Genomic DNA, 17,055 nt, shown 5'->3' on the forward strand with positions numbered 1-17,055 from the left:
CCATCTAATGCATAGGAAGAAGAAGAAGAGTGCTACAACTGGAACTCAGGCAGAGGCAGAAGAATCGGAGCGGAGGCAAATCAATGTGTCCCTCACATGCTGTAGAATTAAACACTAAAAGAATCGTTGTAGAAACCAGAGCCACAAGAAACAAATTTTAGTTCAAATTGTAAGCCACATTTTGCAGGAGACAACAAGTTTATATAGTGTGACAAGTGTTTTAGTTAAGAAACTCCTCTTAAATGCAATATTTGTAATGCAATAAAACTTTTAAAAATGTTTAAACGAAAAACAATAAATATTAATACAAAAAAATATACACGTATATATTTCATTTTTTATCTACTGTTGGGGAAAATAAGCTTAAATCATAAAATCGTTTGTCTTAGCGTGATTAACTTTTCCCTTTACACTTACAATTACGAGAGTCGGGTGCAGCCGACTAGGCAAATACTCTGTTCGCAAACACAAGCAAGAGATGATAGCAATGGTGGCTCCGAAACTGTAGCCCATTGGCGGTGACCCCTAAACTGTAATTTTACGAAATATTGACTTGACGATGGCAAGAATGTTTTTCAACTATGAAGAGGCTTTAGAGCTGAGTAGAAATATAGATCTACTCGATTTGACAGCTTCCAGAAAATCCTAAAACTTATATTTTAGATCTATTTTGGAGGTTTGTGGCTACAAAACTGTGAAGGTTATAGATTTATTCTATTGAAGCGCATCTTAGTAGGCGTATCTAGAATAATGGGAACAGTTTAGCTAAAGCGGATGTAACTACGGACGGACAGACAGACGTGCGCAAAGCCAACATGCCCTTTGTTCGCCATGTGAACAGAGTATAATAAAAGCAATTTAATATTGGGCTAACGCGATGGCTTGCAGCGCCGGCAGTGCATGTCTTTGCTAGAATAGGACCCCTTCACTTGTTACCAGTCCCCACTTAGGCGTCCGCATGCACCACACGCTTCAGGGCCAGGTAACAGCGCTTGCTGGCGAGCTCATGGTAACCGACCGGGCCACGTTCGCAGTCGGCGCAGACCAGAAACTTGCGGCCGTCCACAGTGTGCGAGAAGCCGATGTTCTCGAATGACATCATGTCCTCGACCAGCCAGAAATGATGCAGTGTCTCCGTGTTGAGCGCATCGGCTTTGCTGTCCTTCTTTTGCACCATCAGCGGCACGGCTATCTAAAAAGAGTTTTTTTTATTTTATGCGGGCATTAGTCAAACAACTTCAATTTTTCATACTTTCTGCTCCGAGTAGGTGCCCTCTTTGGCTTTTAGCATTAGACTGTTGCAAAACTGACAGCGCACATTTGTTTTGTTTTTATCATTTACTACTTGCTCCGCAAAATTAGCTTCGTCTGTCATTTTTGGTTAATTTTAATCTGATTATTTTTGTTTTTTTTCGGCTTTATCACAATCGTCTTCTTCTTCTGTCAGTGGGCATAACAGCAGCGATAGGTTTTTAACATTAACTACGCTGCTATTAACAGCGTGCTGTTATTCATAACTGACAGTTATTACGAGCCATTCAATTTGATTACAGGAACAAATACAATTTGGTGGAATACAAATTTTTTGTCGAACTAGCCAAAAAGTAGTTTGCAAGAAAAATAAAACTATTAATGCATTGCAAGTCAGCTGCGCAAATCATATGCTATATCGATATGCATTGCATTCACAATAGACAACTTGAAGAATTATCGAATTAATATTGCGCACGATAGTTTGACAATCGTATCGTTCTGCACATTCTCATCGGTTGCCGCCAATTTTAAATTGAAACTAATTTATTTAAATAAACATGGTTATTTGAAAACAGACTTAATCTAAGCATACCAACGAAAATGTTCATCATTTAAACTTAATTTTTTAGGAAATTTGAAAAGCTCGTACATTGCCGTTATTTTTAACACCGTATCATTAGCATGATTTTGAATGTGCAAAAAGACGTTAGAGCAAGTTCGTGCCTCTAGCTTGCAGATATGTGTTATCTGACATTCACACTGACAAGTCAGGCAGCGTATTCGAAATAACTAATCTTGCGCTTTGGAAAACAAATCGTATATTATTTTGGTATAGAATCTATATATTTATTTTATAGAGTTGAGAATTAGTTGAAGTTGTGGCAATTACGGAAGAAATCAGTTAGCAGTTATCGATAAGCAGATGTACATTCATCGCTAGGCCGATATTTGCACACTTCCTACCTATCGGAAATATGTACGGCGCGCCGTCGCTTTCGGGTCGTTGCTGCTGTTGTTGTTGCCCGTTGCTTAAATTCTGTTTAGCTTGATTTGCAGGTGAGCAATTACATTAACAAAAATCTCAATATTCTGTGATCAGTCAATAGATGTTCTTGTTACACGTGGGCTCGATAACCAGTTAACAATTGACAGTTGGCATGCAGCCATTGCCAAAATTGACAATGTACAGTTTGAAAGAAAATTAATTGCAAACATCTGACAGAAAAGCTAACCTACAAATTTTCGAATTTTCATTTTTTTTGCAATTAGTGCTAGTGTCCATATTCTGTTTCTATTTTTATAAATTGAAAGTGTGTTGAGGGCACCATGAATAGCGGCTACAATGCACCTGTATTCCATATGCCCGCCATGGCCGTGGAATCTTTGTGCCAGCAATCGATGTATCAGCAGCACACCTATGTGGATCGCACCCGGATGGCCGTAACCGATGTATTTGTGCAGGAGCATGTCTCGCAGAGCTCCTGGTCGATGAGCACTCCGCCGGTGCCGGTGCGTGCACCCGTATTCATACAAACCGGTCGCGGGCCATTTATGGGCGGAAACTCAGCACCACCACAGCCACATCACCATCATCATCATCCGGCACCGCCGCCGCCGCCGCAGCAGCCGCCGCATCCATCGATGCACGGACGTTTCACATACATGTCCATGCCGGGCGTACAGTATTATGCAACCAGCTCGGGTAAGTCGATGTTAATGCTGGTTTCTTGGGCTAGTTTTCTATTCATGCAGCGCCGCCTCGAACGTTGCAGCTTCAATGAATGCGTACGGCCAAATGTATATGCAACACTCCACGGCATCGGCCAACGTGGGCGGCATGTACGTGCCCCACTATCATCCGACACATGCGCGTCCGCATCATCATCAGCACACCAAGGACAATGGATGCCAGACGCGCTCGTGTGTCCGGCGCAGCTGCGATGCGACCACCCAGACGGATCTTATTGGCGATGCGCCGCCCATATCCAAATACAAATATCTGGCCAATTTGAGTGACAGGTAAGTGTGCGGTATTGATCCTTTCAGGGGTGATCCTGTGGGTTTATTAGGGAGGAAAAGGAATAGGCTTGGGATGTCTGGAAAGTATTCCCCGTACTAGGTTCGCCAGTGGAAACTTTTTAAAAGGAGTTCTGAGAGCTCTTTAAAGTAAGCTTTCCCGAGAAAACGGAACCTGCGCACAGGAGGACCTAATTTCCAGAGAGCCTAGGTCGTTGGGATGTAACCATTGTATCCTTTCTCGCCCATTGATGATTGTCAACAATAATTGATATGTTCCTTGGAAGGCTTACCCCAACTCTCCGATCAACTCAGACGCTTGCTAGTCTTGCTAATCCTAATCCCAGATAGTTGACGCTACTTCCTTTAACCCTCTCAGCTTCCCAGGAATTCCATATTTCTCCCAACTCCTTCAGCTGTGCAGCTAGCTAATGCAAGTTGCATCTCAATCTTTTACAGCAGCAAGGAGTCGTCGAACAGTCGCAGCTCGTTTGAGAGCTATGGCTATCCGAGCATTCAGCAGGGCGAGCGTCGCAATTCGGAGGTCATATTGCCCATACAACGTTTGCAGGACATAACGCGGATCTCGCTGAAGGGCAGTGACATTGCCGAACGTCTGGCCAATGCGCATCGCCAGCGTCCGTGCTTCAAGAAGATGGACACACTGTGCGCCCGGCTCAAGCAGGATCTGCTGCGGCCGGACGGTGTGCTGCCCAATATCAATTCGCAGGGCATCGCCTGGGCGGTCAAGGATTTTATATTTGTATTCACGCGCATTGTCAACTCGTGGGTCATACTGAAGGGTTATGTGTACAATACGCCCGATGGCCTCAATAAGATCAAGGACGAGCTGCCCGGCGGCTTTATGGCCGCCTTCGATAGCTGGCAGATAAGCACATTGACGCTCGTCGAGATGATAATCAAGTCGTTTGTCAATCTGGACGGGATGCTGCAGAAGCAGAAGAACAGCTTCTGCAAGCTGGACATTAGCAGCAGCAACAACAACAACAACAACAACAACAACCATTACATTATCAACAACAACAACAACATCACCATCAACAACAACAGCAACAACAACAACAACTGGAGCAGCAACGGCAACAGCAGCGATTCCAACTCCAGCAACAAGACTCTAAATGGCACCGATATAGTCCTGCCTATGCCGCCGGTTCCTGTCCATTTGGCTCTGGACAATGGGCGTGGTCCCGGCGCCTTTAGCACACCCTACAACAGCATGAAGAGCGACCATGCGGGCGAGCAGCATTTGGCCAATAGCTTCGGTGAGCCGCAGCTGCAGGCGGAACCAACTCCAATGGATGGCAGATCGAAATCGGATTTGAATTATTTGTACACGATGATCCAGGATTCGGAGGAGGCGCAGCGCTGCGTCAATGCCAATGGCACCTATCTTAAGACCGGCACCTATACGCCCCTCAAGAAGGACGCCAATGCATTGGATCATTCATCGCCGCCGCCGCCGCCGCCGCCGTCAACAGGCCAAAACTTCCCCAATATCTGGAAATGCAGCGCGCACTCGACCAACGGCCGGGCAGCAGGCCAGCCACAGCCGCCGCTCGAGCAGCTCAGGTCGGTGCTGAAGTGCCCAACGCCCAAGCTGAAGACCTCACAGTGTCGCCACAACGATGGCAAGCCCTACACAACGCCCCTGACCCTTGTGGGTCGCGAGATGTCGCGCCGACTCTACGATCTGAGTAACCGCATCATGCAACTGCAGAACATCGATCGATTCTTCCAAAAGCAGTTCACACGCAACTATGTGAGTCCATACGTTCCATAGGTTGGATAATATAGCACTAAGAAGCCCTTTCTTTATACTTTTTCAACAAGATGGCTCTAATTGGCTGCTGCCGACTAGCAGATACCCTTTACCCAGCGCTGAGCTGCCGTTACAGTCTTTCTAGTTTCACTCTATACACACACACACACATACACGCAGTCTACCCTGCGGCTGTGCTTCTTCTTCCCTAAGCATACACGATTAAACTCGGTGCATATTGTCCGATGTTTTTGAAAAATTTAAGGCGTAAATACCAAAACCTAAGATTATGCAAACGGTTGAAGGTAGCACAAAAGTGAAATATTCTGGAGAAAGTCTACAAGTTATGTCTATATATGATTAACTTCGGTGCATATTGTCCGATTGTTTGGAAATTTTCAGGGCGTAAATACTAAATGCCCAAGATTATAAATTTTTTACGATTTTGGGAGAAACAAAAGTAAATATTCTGGAGAAAGTGTAGATTTTGGTGTGTCTATTTATATATATTATATTATATATAACTATATTATATTATAAACAATATTATAGTTAATTAAAACTTTATAACTATTATGATTATTATATTTTTTATTTTATTATTACTATTTATTATTGCTCGAGCTCGGAACTTCTTCCTTTTCCTTGAATAGTTATAATATATTTTGAAATTTTCTAACATAATTTATTTTAATTTTTTACTATTTCCAGTATCCATATTTCTTTGAGCGCTGCCAGCACGAGTTCATTGATGTGCGCGCCATTATACTGAAGTGTGAGAGCGCCACGTATCAGCATGTTTATCAGGCCATACACGATATGAGGCGCATTATATATTTGGCACGCAACGATCTGAAGGTATTATTGAGACACACACATAAACGTAGACACACACACGTGGTACACACACTTCTTCTGTAATCTTTTGCTGCGTTTTAGCTGCCGGACCACGTATCCATGCCAAGGTATTAGTATGAGTTTTGCCATTATATGGACTAATGTACTAATCACTGGTCTCATCGGGCACTAATCTCATATATAAATAAGTCCTAACCAGCATCCACTAACTATTCCACACACATCTTGTAGATCATTCTTATTCTTAACTAATTTTAAAGCCCTTGCAGTCGAAGAACTTTGCCACGAATTGGATCCAATGAAGATTAGAGCGAACTATTCATTATCTTTATTATTCATTATCAATGTGAAGTTCCAGTAATACTTGTCATAGGAACTTTTGGTCGAAAGCAGGGTTTTATATAGAAAATCTTTCTGTTTTTTAAGATATATTAACCAAACTCTCGAATTATTCTTCTATCATTATTCATTATCATTATTTATTATTCTTCATTGGCTCAAAATCATTGGCTCCTATAGGATCATTAGATATAAACTTTAGTTTTTATATAGAAAATTCTTTTGTTCTTGAACAAAAAGAACAATTTGTGATAATAAGTATTAAAATTCCCAAAATTTTACCTAAGATAAGGGGTTACATAACATATATTTATATATGCAGCACCCACAGAAATCGTCTGTCAATTTTTCTTCAGTTTTTTTGTAGTTAAGATCTGTATATTATAATATTATTATATTAAGCATACTTTTTCGGCTGCAAGGGAATTAATTCTCGACCAACGCAAAGATACCTAATCCTTTTCTATTTAAATTCAAAATGTACTTTACCTATAAAAACCTGATTGCGCCTTAAACCCATTCCGGCAGGATCATACCAACATGGACTTGCGTCTTTATACGGCTCTCTATGAGCGCTCCATCAACGAGATGCTGGCCAAGAATCCCTATCATCCCGAACAGTTTGAGCACATCACTGGAGAGCCTGGCGAGAAGCTTTTCAACTAGTTAACAAATTTAAATACGATTTATTTTTTTATTTTAAACCAATTCTGAGTCAGTTTCGAGGAAGCTAACATTATCCACCCAAAAACATTGTTAAGCCTAGGCCAAATTGCAAATTGGTTTTAGTTTATTAATCAGTTTTTTTTTTTTATTTGTATTTAATTGAGCAAGCTAAAAGTTAAGTTAGCTTGCTAATTGGCAATACTAATTTTAGAATAATTAATCAAAGTTTTAACTTTACATCAGAAAACTTGAGTTCGGAAAGTTTAGAATGCCTTTAATAAGTTGCGTGGATTATAATCGTTATCCAATAAATATTGTAAACTTTCCCTAGTATACATGTATATATATATACATATTTATTTATAAATATATATACATATATACATATATATATTTATACATATATATTTCTTCAATTTCTTAAGCAAGCTTAAAGTTTCATGAAAAAGAAAAAATGAAAAAAATTAAACGCTAAAGTTGAAAAAATGCTAGTTAAGCCGAATCACATAATTTTTATTAAAAAAAAAAAGAAAATATTAACAACAAATCCGAAACTAAAGAGCTTGAAATTTTAGAAATTCTGTTAAGATAGGTTTTTTAAGAATATTTGAAAATAGTTTTTCGCTAATTCATTTTTATAAAATTATTCAGAAATTAAATTGTGAATCGATTTTTTGGACAGGTTTACTTTAACCATATTGCAATTTTGAGATATAGTATATATATATACATATACAGCACACAATCGGAAATCAGTTTAGGTACACAAAAAGCTATAGAAAATGATTATTTGTCGCAGAAAATCATGTATTATATTTAGTATAAATAAAATAAAAACTAAATATGCTATTAAAAAATAAAAGATAAAAAGAAAAATAAGCACACACACACATTCAACAAGCATATTATTTACAGCCTTTTGACTTTAATAAACTCCTCCATGGCGGAAAAATTCGGTTTAAATTTTTCAAAGTTTTTAGCATTATTTTTATTAACCTCGTTTAGTTTCAATCTGAGCGAATCCTAATGGTTAAATGCGTAAAGCAAAATTTGGAATGTGAATAAAATAATTATTTTTAGCCAAACCTCGGGAAAATTTGGATCAGATTTGACCGAAATATGGGGATATTTTAGGGTACCATTTTCACTTGAATTTTGACCCAAAATAATGTTGCCAGATTTGCACGTGAAATTGATCTAGAGGTCGAACCATGAACGAAAAGCCAAACCTTATGTAAATCTGTTGATTTTTGACCGAGTTATGGGGGTGTGAAATTTTGACCTATCTCTATATAGGATATTTGAGGGTACCATTTTCACATGAATTTCAACCAAAAACAATGTTGTTAGATTTAAATGCCAAATTGATCTAGAGCCCAAACCATGAACAAAAAGCAATTCCTCGTGAAAATCGGATGAGATTTGACCGAGTTATGGGGGTGGGAAATTTTGACCTGTGTCCATATAGGATATTTTAGGGCACCATTTTCACTTGAATTTTGACCCAAAATAATGTTGACAGATTTGGACGCTAAATTGATCTAGAGGCCGAAACATGAACAAAAAGCCAACCCTTATGTAAATCGGTTGATTTTTGACCGAGTTATGGACGTGGGAAATTTTCATCTATGTCTATATAGGATATTTGAGGGTACCAATTCACATGAATTTCGACCCAAAATAATGTTGTCAGGTTTAGATGCCAAATTGATATAGAGCCCAAACCATGAACAAAAAGCAATTCCTCGTGAAAATCGGATGAGATTTGACCGAGTTATGGGGGTGGGAAATTTTGACCTGTGTCCATATAGGATATTTTAGGGCACCATTTTCACTTGAATTTTGACCCAAAATAATGTTGACAGATTTGGACGCTAAATTGATCTAGAGGCCGAAACATGAACAAAAAGCCAACCCTTATGTAAATCGGTTGATTTTTGACAGGGTTATGGACGTGGGAAATTTTGACCTATGTCTATATAGGATATTTTAGGGCACAATTTTCACGTGAATTTTGACCCAAAATAATGTTGCCAGATTTGGATGCAAAATTGATCTATAGGTCAAGCCATGAATTAAAAGCTAAGCCTTATGTAAATCTGTTGATTTTTGACCGAGTTATGGGGGTGGGAAATTTTGACCTATGTATATTTTAGGGCACCGTTTTCACTTGAATTTTGACCCAAAAAATTGTTGCCAGATTTGGATGCCAAATTGATCTAAAGGCCGAACCATGAACAAAAAGCCAACCCTTATGTAAATCGGTTGATTTTTGACCGAGTTATGGACGTGGAAAATTTTCATCTATGTCTATATAGGATATTTGAGGGTACCAATTCACATGAATTTCGACCCAAAATAATGTTGTCAGGTTTAGATGCCAAATTGATATAGAGCCCAAACCATGAACAAAAAGCAATTCCTCGTGAAAATCGGATGAGATTTGGCCGAGTTATGGGGGTGGGAAATTTTGACCTGTGTCCATATAGGATATTTTAGGGCACCATTTTCACTTGAATTTTGACCCAAAATAATGTTGCCAGATTTGGATGCCAAATTGATCTAAAGGCCGAACCATGAACAAAAAGCCAACCCTTATGTAAATCGGTTGATTTTTGACCGAGTTATGGACGTGGGAAATTTTCATCTATGTCTATATAGGATATTTGAGGGTACCATTTTCACTTGAATTTCGACCCAAAATAATGTTGCCAGATTTGGATGTCAAATTGATCTAGAAGCCAAACCATGAACGAAAAGCCAAACCTTATGTAAATCTGTTGATTTTTGACCGAGTTATGGACGTGGGAAATTTTCATCTATGTCTATATAGGATATTTGAGGGTACCATTTTCACATGAATTTCGACCCAAAATAATGTTGACAGATTTGGACGCTAAATTGATCTAGAGGCCGAAACATGAACAAAAAGCCAACCCTTATGTAAATCGGTTGATTTTTGACCGAGTTATGGACGTGGGAAATTTTCATCTATGTCTATATAGGATATTTGAGGGTACCAATTCACATGAATTTCGACCCAAAATAATGTTGTCAGGTTTAGATGCCAAATTGATATAGAGCCCAAACCATGAACAAAAAGCAATTCCTCGTGAAAATCGGATGAGATTTGGCCGAGTTATGGGGGTGGGAAATTTTGACCTGTGTCCATATAGGATATTTTAGGGCACCATTTTCACTTGAATTTTGACCCAAATAATGTTGCCAGATTTGGATGTCAAATTGATCTAGAGGCCAAACCATGAACAAAAAGCCAAACCTTATGTAAATCTGTTGATTTTTGACCGAGTTATGGGGGTGGGAAATTTTGACCTATGTCTATATAGGATAGGTTAGGGTACCATTTTCACTTGAATTTTGACCCAAAATAATGTTGCCAGATTTGGATGCCAAATTGATCTAGAGGCCGAACCAGGAGCAAAAAGCCAAACCTTATGTAAATCTGTTGATTTTTGACCGAGTTATGGGGGTGGGTAATTTTGACCTATGTCTATATAGGATAATAGCGGGCATACCCCGGCCTAGCCTGTGGCACGTTTAAAATAAATTCTCTCAAAGATCTTTGAAAACGAATTTCAGGCCGATCGGATGGAAAACAAAAATTGTTCGTACAAACGATTTTTCCAGGCATGCGGGTGCAATTTCCCGAAATCCCGTCTTAACGGGCACCTTCATCACATAAGGTAACGACTGTGAAATTCTAATTTTCTGGCTTTTACGGTTTGGGCTGTGCGTCAGTCAGTCAGGCCAAACAGTTTTATATATAGAGATTACGTACTTACCTGTAAATACCCACGTACGAATATTTTATCATCATCTATCAATAGGCGGGAGACGAACTCTTATGTACGACCAAAAAAGTTATTACTAATATTATGTGGATATAATACGTACCAATTTCTTCAATTTTCTCCGCCAAAGCCATAGCTACTGTCTCCACCATAGTTTAAGCTGCCACCTCTTCCTTTGCTACAGTTTCTGTCTCCTGCAGTGCTGAAACTGCCGCCTCCTGCATAGTTGAAGCCGTCTCCTCCAATATTAAAACCGCCGCCACCTCGAATGCTGAAGCTGCCGTCTCCCCATTAGCTGAAGCCGTCTCCTCCTATACTTGAAGTGAAGCCTTGCTTGAAGACTTACTTGAATTCATGAGAATCGCGTAGAAGGGAATTAGTTCGAAATACGTTTTTTTTAAATTTGCAGCGCTGCTAGAGGTAAACTCGGTCTTGCATGTAAACATACAAATATGTGCATACATTCATTTCCATATATAAATTCATGTATAATATATACATACATACATGCATACATTCATGCATGCATTCATACACCTACATACATATACCTACATACATACATACATACATACACCTACATATATATACCTACATACATACATACATACATACATGTATACATACATACATATATAGACACATACATGCAAACACACATACATGCATACATACACACATACACACATACATATACGCATACATACATGCAAACATTCATACATACACACATACATACACACATACGTACACGCATACATACATGCATATATACATGCAAACGTGAATGCCTTCATACATGCATACACACATGAATACACACATGCATGCAAAAATACATACACATACAAATCTATACCTCTTTGTCCGTGGCAAGTTTTGTGCTGAACATTTTAGTAGTTATTCAGAAAACAAATTTCTTATTTTTATAACTGATCTGACCTGTTGCCTAAAATCATGTATTGTATTTGGTATTAACATAAAAGCTAAATATACAATTATCAAATAATAATTATAAAAACAATAAATACACAGATCGTCGAATCGTACATAGAAGGAACTTAATTGTTCCCAATTATTTACAGCTAATCGATTTTAGCAAAGTCAGTCAAACTGATGTCCTGCGCTTGCAGCATGCTATGGAATCGGGAATTGCCATCGGCTGCCAGCTGCTGCGGTTTGCCCTGCTCACAAATGCGGCCATCGTCCAGCACAAGGATGCGATCCATGGCCTGCAGGCCGCGCAATCGATGTGCTATGAAAATCAATGTGCAACTTTTGAAGGCATTCCGCAGCGCCTGCTGCATGCACAAGTCGGATTCGTCGTCCAACGAGGAGGTGCCCTCATCAATGCAAACGACCTTGGCATTCTTGAGCAGCGCACGGGCCAAACAAAGTAGCTGACGTTGTCCGGCCGACAGATTGTTGCCGCAACGCTCGACACGCCCATCCAAGCCACCCAGTTGCTGGACGAGCAGCGTGGCGGCTGCCGAATTCTTGATGGCATGCCAAATTTCCGAGTCGTAATACTTGTGACTAGGGTCCAGATTTTCACGCACCGTGCCTGCCAAAAGAAATGAAGTTTAGTGAAGATTGGAGTCAAGAAAGCCGTCAGGTAACCTACCCTCAAAGAGGAAGGGCTCCTGCGTGATGACGCCAATGCGTTCGCGCAGCAAACTCAACGCCAGCGTCTTTAGATTCATCTGGTCGAGATAGATGTCGCCCTGGCTAAGTGGGGCAACGCGCAGCAATGCGGCCAGGACAGAGCTCTTGCCGGCTCCCGTGCGTCCCACAATGCCGATGCGTTCAAAGGCCTCCGTTTCGAAGCTAATGCCGCGCAAAGCCGGCGACAAATGCTCCCTGTAGCTGAGCTGCACATTCTTAAAGCTGAGCACACCCTGTGTGGGCCAGCCAAATGGTGGATCCGCGCTGCCCTCGGCATTCTGTTCCGGCTCCAGCTGCAAATACTCATCCACACGCTCGACCGCAACCAGCTCCTGCTCGGTCTCGGCCACAGCATGCAGCAGATCGCCCAGCTGGCCGGTTATGGACAATGCATACGATATGCACAGACCCACCAGCCCAGGATTGGTGGTATGCGAGGCTGTTATGGCGGCCAACAGGCCAGCGCCGCCCACCAGCAGCGAGCCGAGCAGCTGGAGACGCAGGGCCAACCATTGCTGTGCCGCTGCCGCGGACAGCTGCGCCTTTGTGCTCTCCTCCAGCTTGCCCTGGAAGTCGCGCTGGAAACGGGCACTCGCCCGCATGCTGCGTATCGTAGACAATCCCTCCAGGGTCTCCGTAAAATGTGTGTACAGCGGAGACATGGCATTGCTGGACAAACGCTTTATATCCCGCGAGGCGTGGCGATAGCGTTGCTGCAGATTCAAGTAGATCGGCACCATGGGTATTATGATCAGCACCAGCCAGGGCATGGCGTACAGGCTGACGCACAGGGCGCCCACCAAGCCCGCCAATTGGGCCAGCAAAATGTTCAGTATAAATGGCAGCGAGTCGTCCACCGTGTTTGTGTCCGAGGAGAAGCGATTGAGTATGCGACCCACCGAGGTGACGTCAAAGAAATTGAACTTGGCCTGCAATTACAATTAATTAATTACAATTGGTAAATACTGAGCCAGGTAATACCCTGTACTCACAAACATGACACGCTTGAGGAGCTGCTCGTGCATAAAAATTGCCGCCTTGATGCCCGCATAGGCAAAGAGAAAGGCACGCGCGAGCGTTACCAGGGAATTGGTCACAGCAATTGCCGCAAAGATGCCCAAATAGTAGCCAGTTGTATGCGCTGCAGCGCTTTCATTGCCGGAGCTACCGGGTCGCATGAGCTGATGCTGCAGCGTTGTGTCGTTCGTATGGCCATCGAGCGTTGTGTCGGTGACCCAGTGCGCCAGCCAAGCGTCGCTCAGGTTCCGTGTTAGCTGCATGAGCAGCACGGACAGCAGCACGGTGAGCGCGAGCGGAGCGGTCACGGCGCGCCAATAGCAGGCAAACACATTGCCAGCCAGATGCCCAAACTCGCGCGACTCCTCCAGCAGCAGACTGTCCACGCTGCGCTTGTCCACATCCGCTGCATTGGGCAGCTCCACGGACAGGCGACGCAGCGCAAGCGAATGGCTATTAAGCTCATTCTCCTCCTCCTCCTCCTCCTCGGAACTGACGTCAATGCTCTCGGTCATGTAATCGCTGGGCCGCAGCTGACCATCCTTGATGTGCAGTATCTGATTGGCATGGAAGAATAGCTGGGTGCTGCGGCAGACCACAATGCGCGTCTTCTCCTTGAGCAGGCCCAGCAGACAGTGGCGTATAATGTGCTTGGCCACATGAGCGTCCAGCGAGGACAGCACATCGTCCAGCAGATAAACTGGAAGTGTTCAAAAAAGATTTAAATATAAATAATTGAGATGGAATATGAGACTTCAGTCGAAGATGATCGACTGGGAGCTCACCCTTCTTGTTCTGGTAAACGGCGCGCGCCAAGGCCACCCGTGCCCGTTGCCCGCCAGACAGCGTGCGTCCGTTTTCGCCCACACCCATGAGATCACCGCCAAGGATGCGTATATCCTCGTTGAGAGCGCACGCGTGCAGCACGGTCCTGTACCATTGTTCGTCAAAGTTGCTGCCCCACACGATGTTGTCGCGTATTGTGGCGCGCTGCAGCCATGGCGATTGCGGCACATAGCCAAAGCCGGTGGTCAGCTCCTGGACGCACACCTCGCCATCGAGACACTGCAGCCCGGCTATGATGGCCGTCAGCAGGCTGCTCTTGCCGCCGCCAACGGGACCCTCAATGCAGATCAGTTGGCCCGCCTTGATGTCCAAATTGATGTCGCTCAGACGGAACTGCGAAATAGTTGTCTCGCTGTCGCTATCGCTGTGCTCCGTATCGTGCACAAAGTGGGCCGACTTCATTTGCAGCACACTGGGCATGGCTGCCGGACTTGCACTGCCGCGCATAATGGGATTATAGTAGCTGGAATAGTCCAAATTGGGTACATCCATCAGCTGTTGAACGCGCCGCAACGATACCCACGCCTCGATCAATCCATTGAGCACCCAGGGAAAGGCATTCAGCGGTCCGATCAGCATGTAAAGCAGCGCGACGCTCGTGTACGTCGTGGAGGCAATCAACGGATTGCCCAGCAGCACGGATACGCCAAATGTGAGCAGGCACATGAGCACCGGCGTCGTTGCCCAGAAATAAACGCACATCGCATCCAAATATTTGCGCTTAGACAGAAATTTCAGCTCCGTGGTGCGAAGTGCGCGTATTTTGGTTATAAATATGGGCTCCCAGGCATTGGTCTTGATTTGCTTGGCGCCCTGCATGGTCTCTGTGGTGGCCGAGAGACGCGCATCCTTGGCGCTCATCAGGCCCGTCGAATAGATGCCGATGCGCTTGGCCAGCCAGCGATTGATGGGTATCAGCAGTGCGGCAAAGATGACGCCCGCCAGGAAGGCGGCGCCCAGCTGCAGATAGAGCAGATACAATGTGGTAAACAGCTTGAAGGGTATGCTCCAGAAGAAGTGGAAGCTAATACACGAGTTGACAATGCGATCCGCATCGGTGGACATGAGATTAAGCATATCCGGACGCGATTCGCGCACACCGCGCGCCTCCAATGCCTTGCGATAGATGCTATTGACGACGCCCACGCGCATCTTCATGCTGACCATAGCCATGCGCCAGTCGAAATGACAGCCGCACACCGCCGACAGCAAGGTGCTGCCGAACAGGCCCAGAGCATAGTAATAGGCTCTGCCGTCCGTTGGTCCATCCTGGTTGCTGTCCTGCCGCAACAGTCCGCCCAGCAGCAGCGGGCCGGCAAAGCTGGAGATGTCCGCTACGAGGCGCAACAGTCCGATTAAATAGAACTCCAGGCCAAAGCACTTGTGCAGCGCACGGAATATGCTCTGCGATTGCGACAACGCCAGATGCAGTCGCTCGCTGAGGCGTGTTATGTTCAGCGCATCGGGCAGATCAAACAAATCCTCGATGCGACGCAATTTGCCGGCCACGCCCTTGCTTATCAGCGGCTGCACCCAGTGGAACACGAAACGTGACGCCCAATTGGCCTCGTCCTGTGCATGGCCCAGCAGCGCCTCATTCAGCTCAAAGTGAAAGTAGGTATAACGATTGGCCAGCAACGCCTCCTGCTCGCGATCTCTGGTGCCAATCGTGCTGGAGCACAAGACGGCATTCCCCTTGGGCAGCAGCGTGGCGGCGTAGCACAGGTCGCACAGCAGCGTGGCCAAGCTCCAGGGCCACCACTCAAAGTGGCGACTGGTGCGCAGCCAAACACCATCCAGCACCACGACCATGAGCCAAACAACATTCATTAGCAGCGGGCCACGATGGCTCAGCGTGCCAAAATGTCGCGCCGTCAGCAGATAGCCTGGAAAACAAAAGTCAATGAGTCAGCCAGACACAACGGAGACCTTAATTGTCCAATAATAAACTTACCACAGTGCACAATCCACATGATGCACTCGGCGGTGACGACAAGCACATCGACCGCATACAAATCGATGCCAGCGCGATGGAATACAAATATCTTGGATACGGGCAGCAGTGCCAAAATAATACTAAATACAATGCGCAATGCCAGCAATTGCAATTGCAGGCTATTGCGCGCTATCTGCTGCGTTTGATTGCCAAAATTGTAGGCGGATATCGCCGCAAAGATCGTATAGACGGGCAGCTGGAGCAGGGTCTTCTGGAAGCAGGGCAACAGATCGTTGGTGTCATTGGCGAATGGCTTCAGGCCGGTTGGACAGAAGTGTGTCCAGTTCCATGCGAAATTCCAATCAATATTCGACATCGTATTTAGGCTTTAGGCGTGCGCCGAAACGAAACGAAACGAAAGCGAGTTTGGGACTTTTTCTTTTTTTTCACGCAGCTTTGTTTCTTAGTCATCATTTCCGACTGCCGCGCAGAGAAAGAGACGCGCGGGTCGGGCCGCAAGCACTGATAAATACTATTGCAAGAAGCCCTTTATTATAATGATTGCGCGTTGGAGATTAGCTGCCGCGGTTCTTGCTTATAACTAAAGAACAGCTGGAGCTGCCAAAAAAAAACCCCACACACAATCACACCCAAACAGCTGCAACGTACACACGTGAATGGCAATTACATTTCTGAGCGCACAGCAGATATCGATGTGTTGGTCTGTTATCGTTATCGGTAATATTTTAAAAACTCGTTTTCAGTTGGTAATTCAAGTTCAACTTTTAACTAGTAATGTTATCCACTTGTTATTTAGTTGCTTCTGAACGTTGTAGATTATTTTACTTGTTCAGTTATTCTGTTTT

General features: G+C 43.8%; 3 protein-coding genes across 4 annotated transcripts; 1 reads left to right on the forward strand and 2 right to left on the reverse strand.

Moving 5' to 3' along the window:
• Positions 1-301: 301 nt before the first annotated feature.
• strat (RAB interacting factor STRAT) lies at positions 302-1,453 on the reverse strand. The gene is made up of 2 exons (XM_064681775.1): positions 1,253-1,453; positions 302-1,192 (listed from the first exon to the last, which is right to left on the reverse strand). Exons 1-2 carry the CDS (start codon positions 1,373-1,375, stop codon positions 947-949), a joined length of 369 nt encoding a protein of 122 aa, XP_064537845.1. The 5' UTR covers positions 1,376-1,453; the 3' UTR covers positions 302-946.
• A 617-nt stretch (positions 1,454-2,070) lies between these two features.
• mtsh (mitoshell) lies at positions 2,071-7,216 on the forward strand. 2 transcript variants are annotated; one of them, XM_064681735.1, is made up of 6 exons: positions 2,071-2,310; positions 2,524-2,956; positions 3,027-3,273; positions 3,730-5,050; positions 5,762-5,908; positions 6,776-7,216. In XM_064681735.1, the coding sequence occupies exons 2-6, from the start codon at positions 2,581-2,583 to the stop codon at positions 6,911-6,913; spliced, it is 2,229 nt and encodes a 742-aa protein (XP_064537805.1). In that variant the 5' UTR covers positions 2,071-2,310; positions 2,524-2,580; the 3' UTR covers positions 6,914-7,216. The 2 variants fall into 2 exon arrangements, with proteins under 2 accessions (XP_064537805.1, XP_064537813.1); XM_064681743.1 differs by having other exon boundaries at positions 2,075-2,310; positions 3,733-5,050; positions 6,776-7,214.
• Positions 7,217-11,641: 4,425 nt separating this feature from the next.
• LOC135427999 (ATP-binding cassette sub-family C member 10) lies at positions 11,642-16,791 on the reverse strand. Its single transcript, XM_064681788.1, has 5 exons — positions 16,208-16,791; positions 14,193-16,139; positions 13,383-14,107; positions 12,350-13,319; positions 11,642-12,289 (listed from the first exon to the last, which is right to left on the reverse strand). Exons 1-5 carry the CDS (start codon positions 16,563-16,565, stop codon positions 11,811-11,813), a joined length of 4,479 nt encoding a protein of 1,492 aa, XP_064537858.1. The 5' UTR covers positions 16,566-16,791; the 3' UTR covers positions 11,642-11,810.
• Positions 16,792-17,055: the final 264 nt, after the last annotated feature.

This window comes from Drosophila montana, unplaced genomic scaffold, assembly GCF_035044405.1.
Source record: "Drosophila montana isolate Dmon_TW-CO22-7 unplaced genomic scaffold, ASM3504440v1 contig_1407_1, whole genome shotgun sequence".
In the NCBI taxonomy this organism is placed as follows: Eukaryota; Metazoa; Arthropoda; class Insecta; order Diptera; family Drosophilidae; genus Drosophila; species Drosophila montana.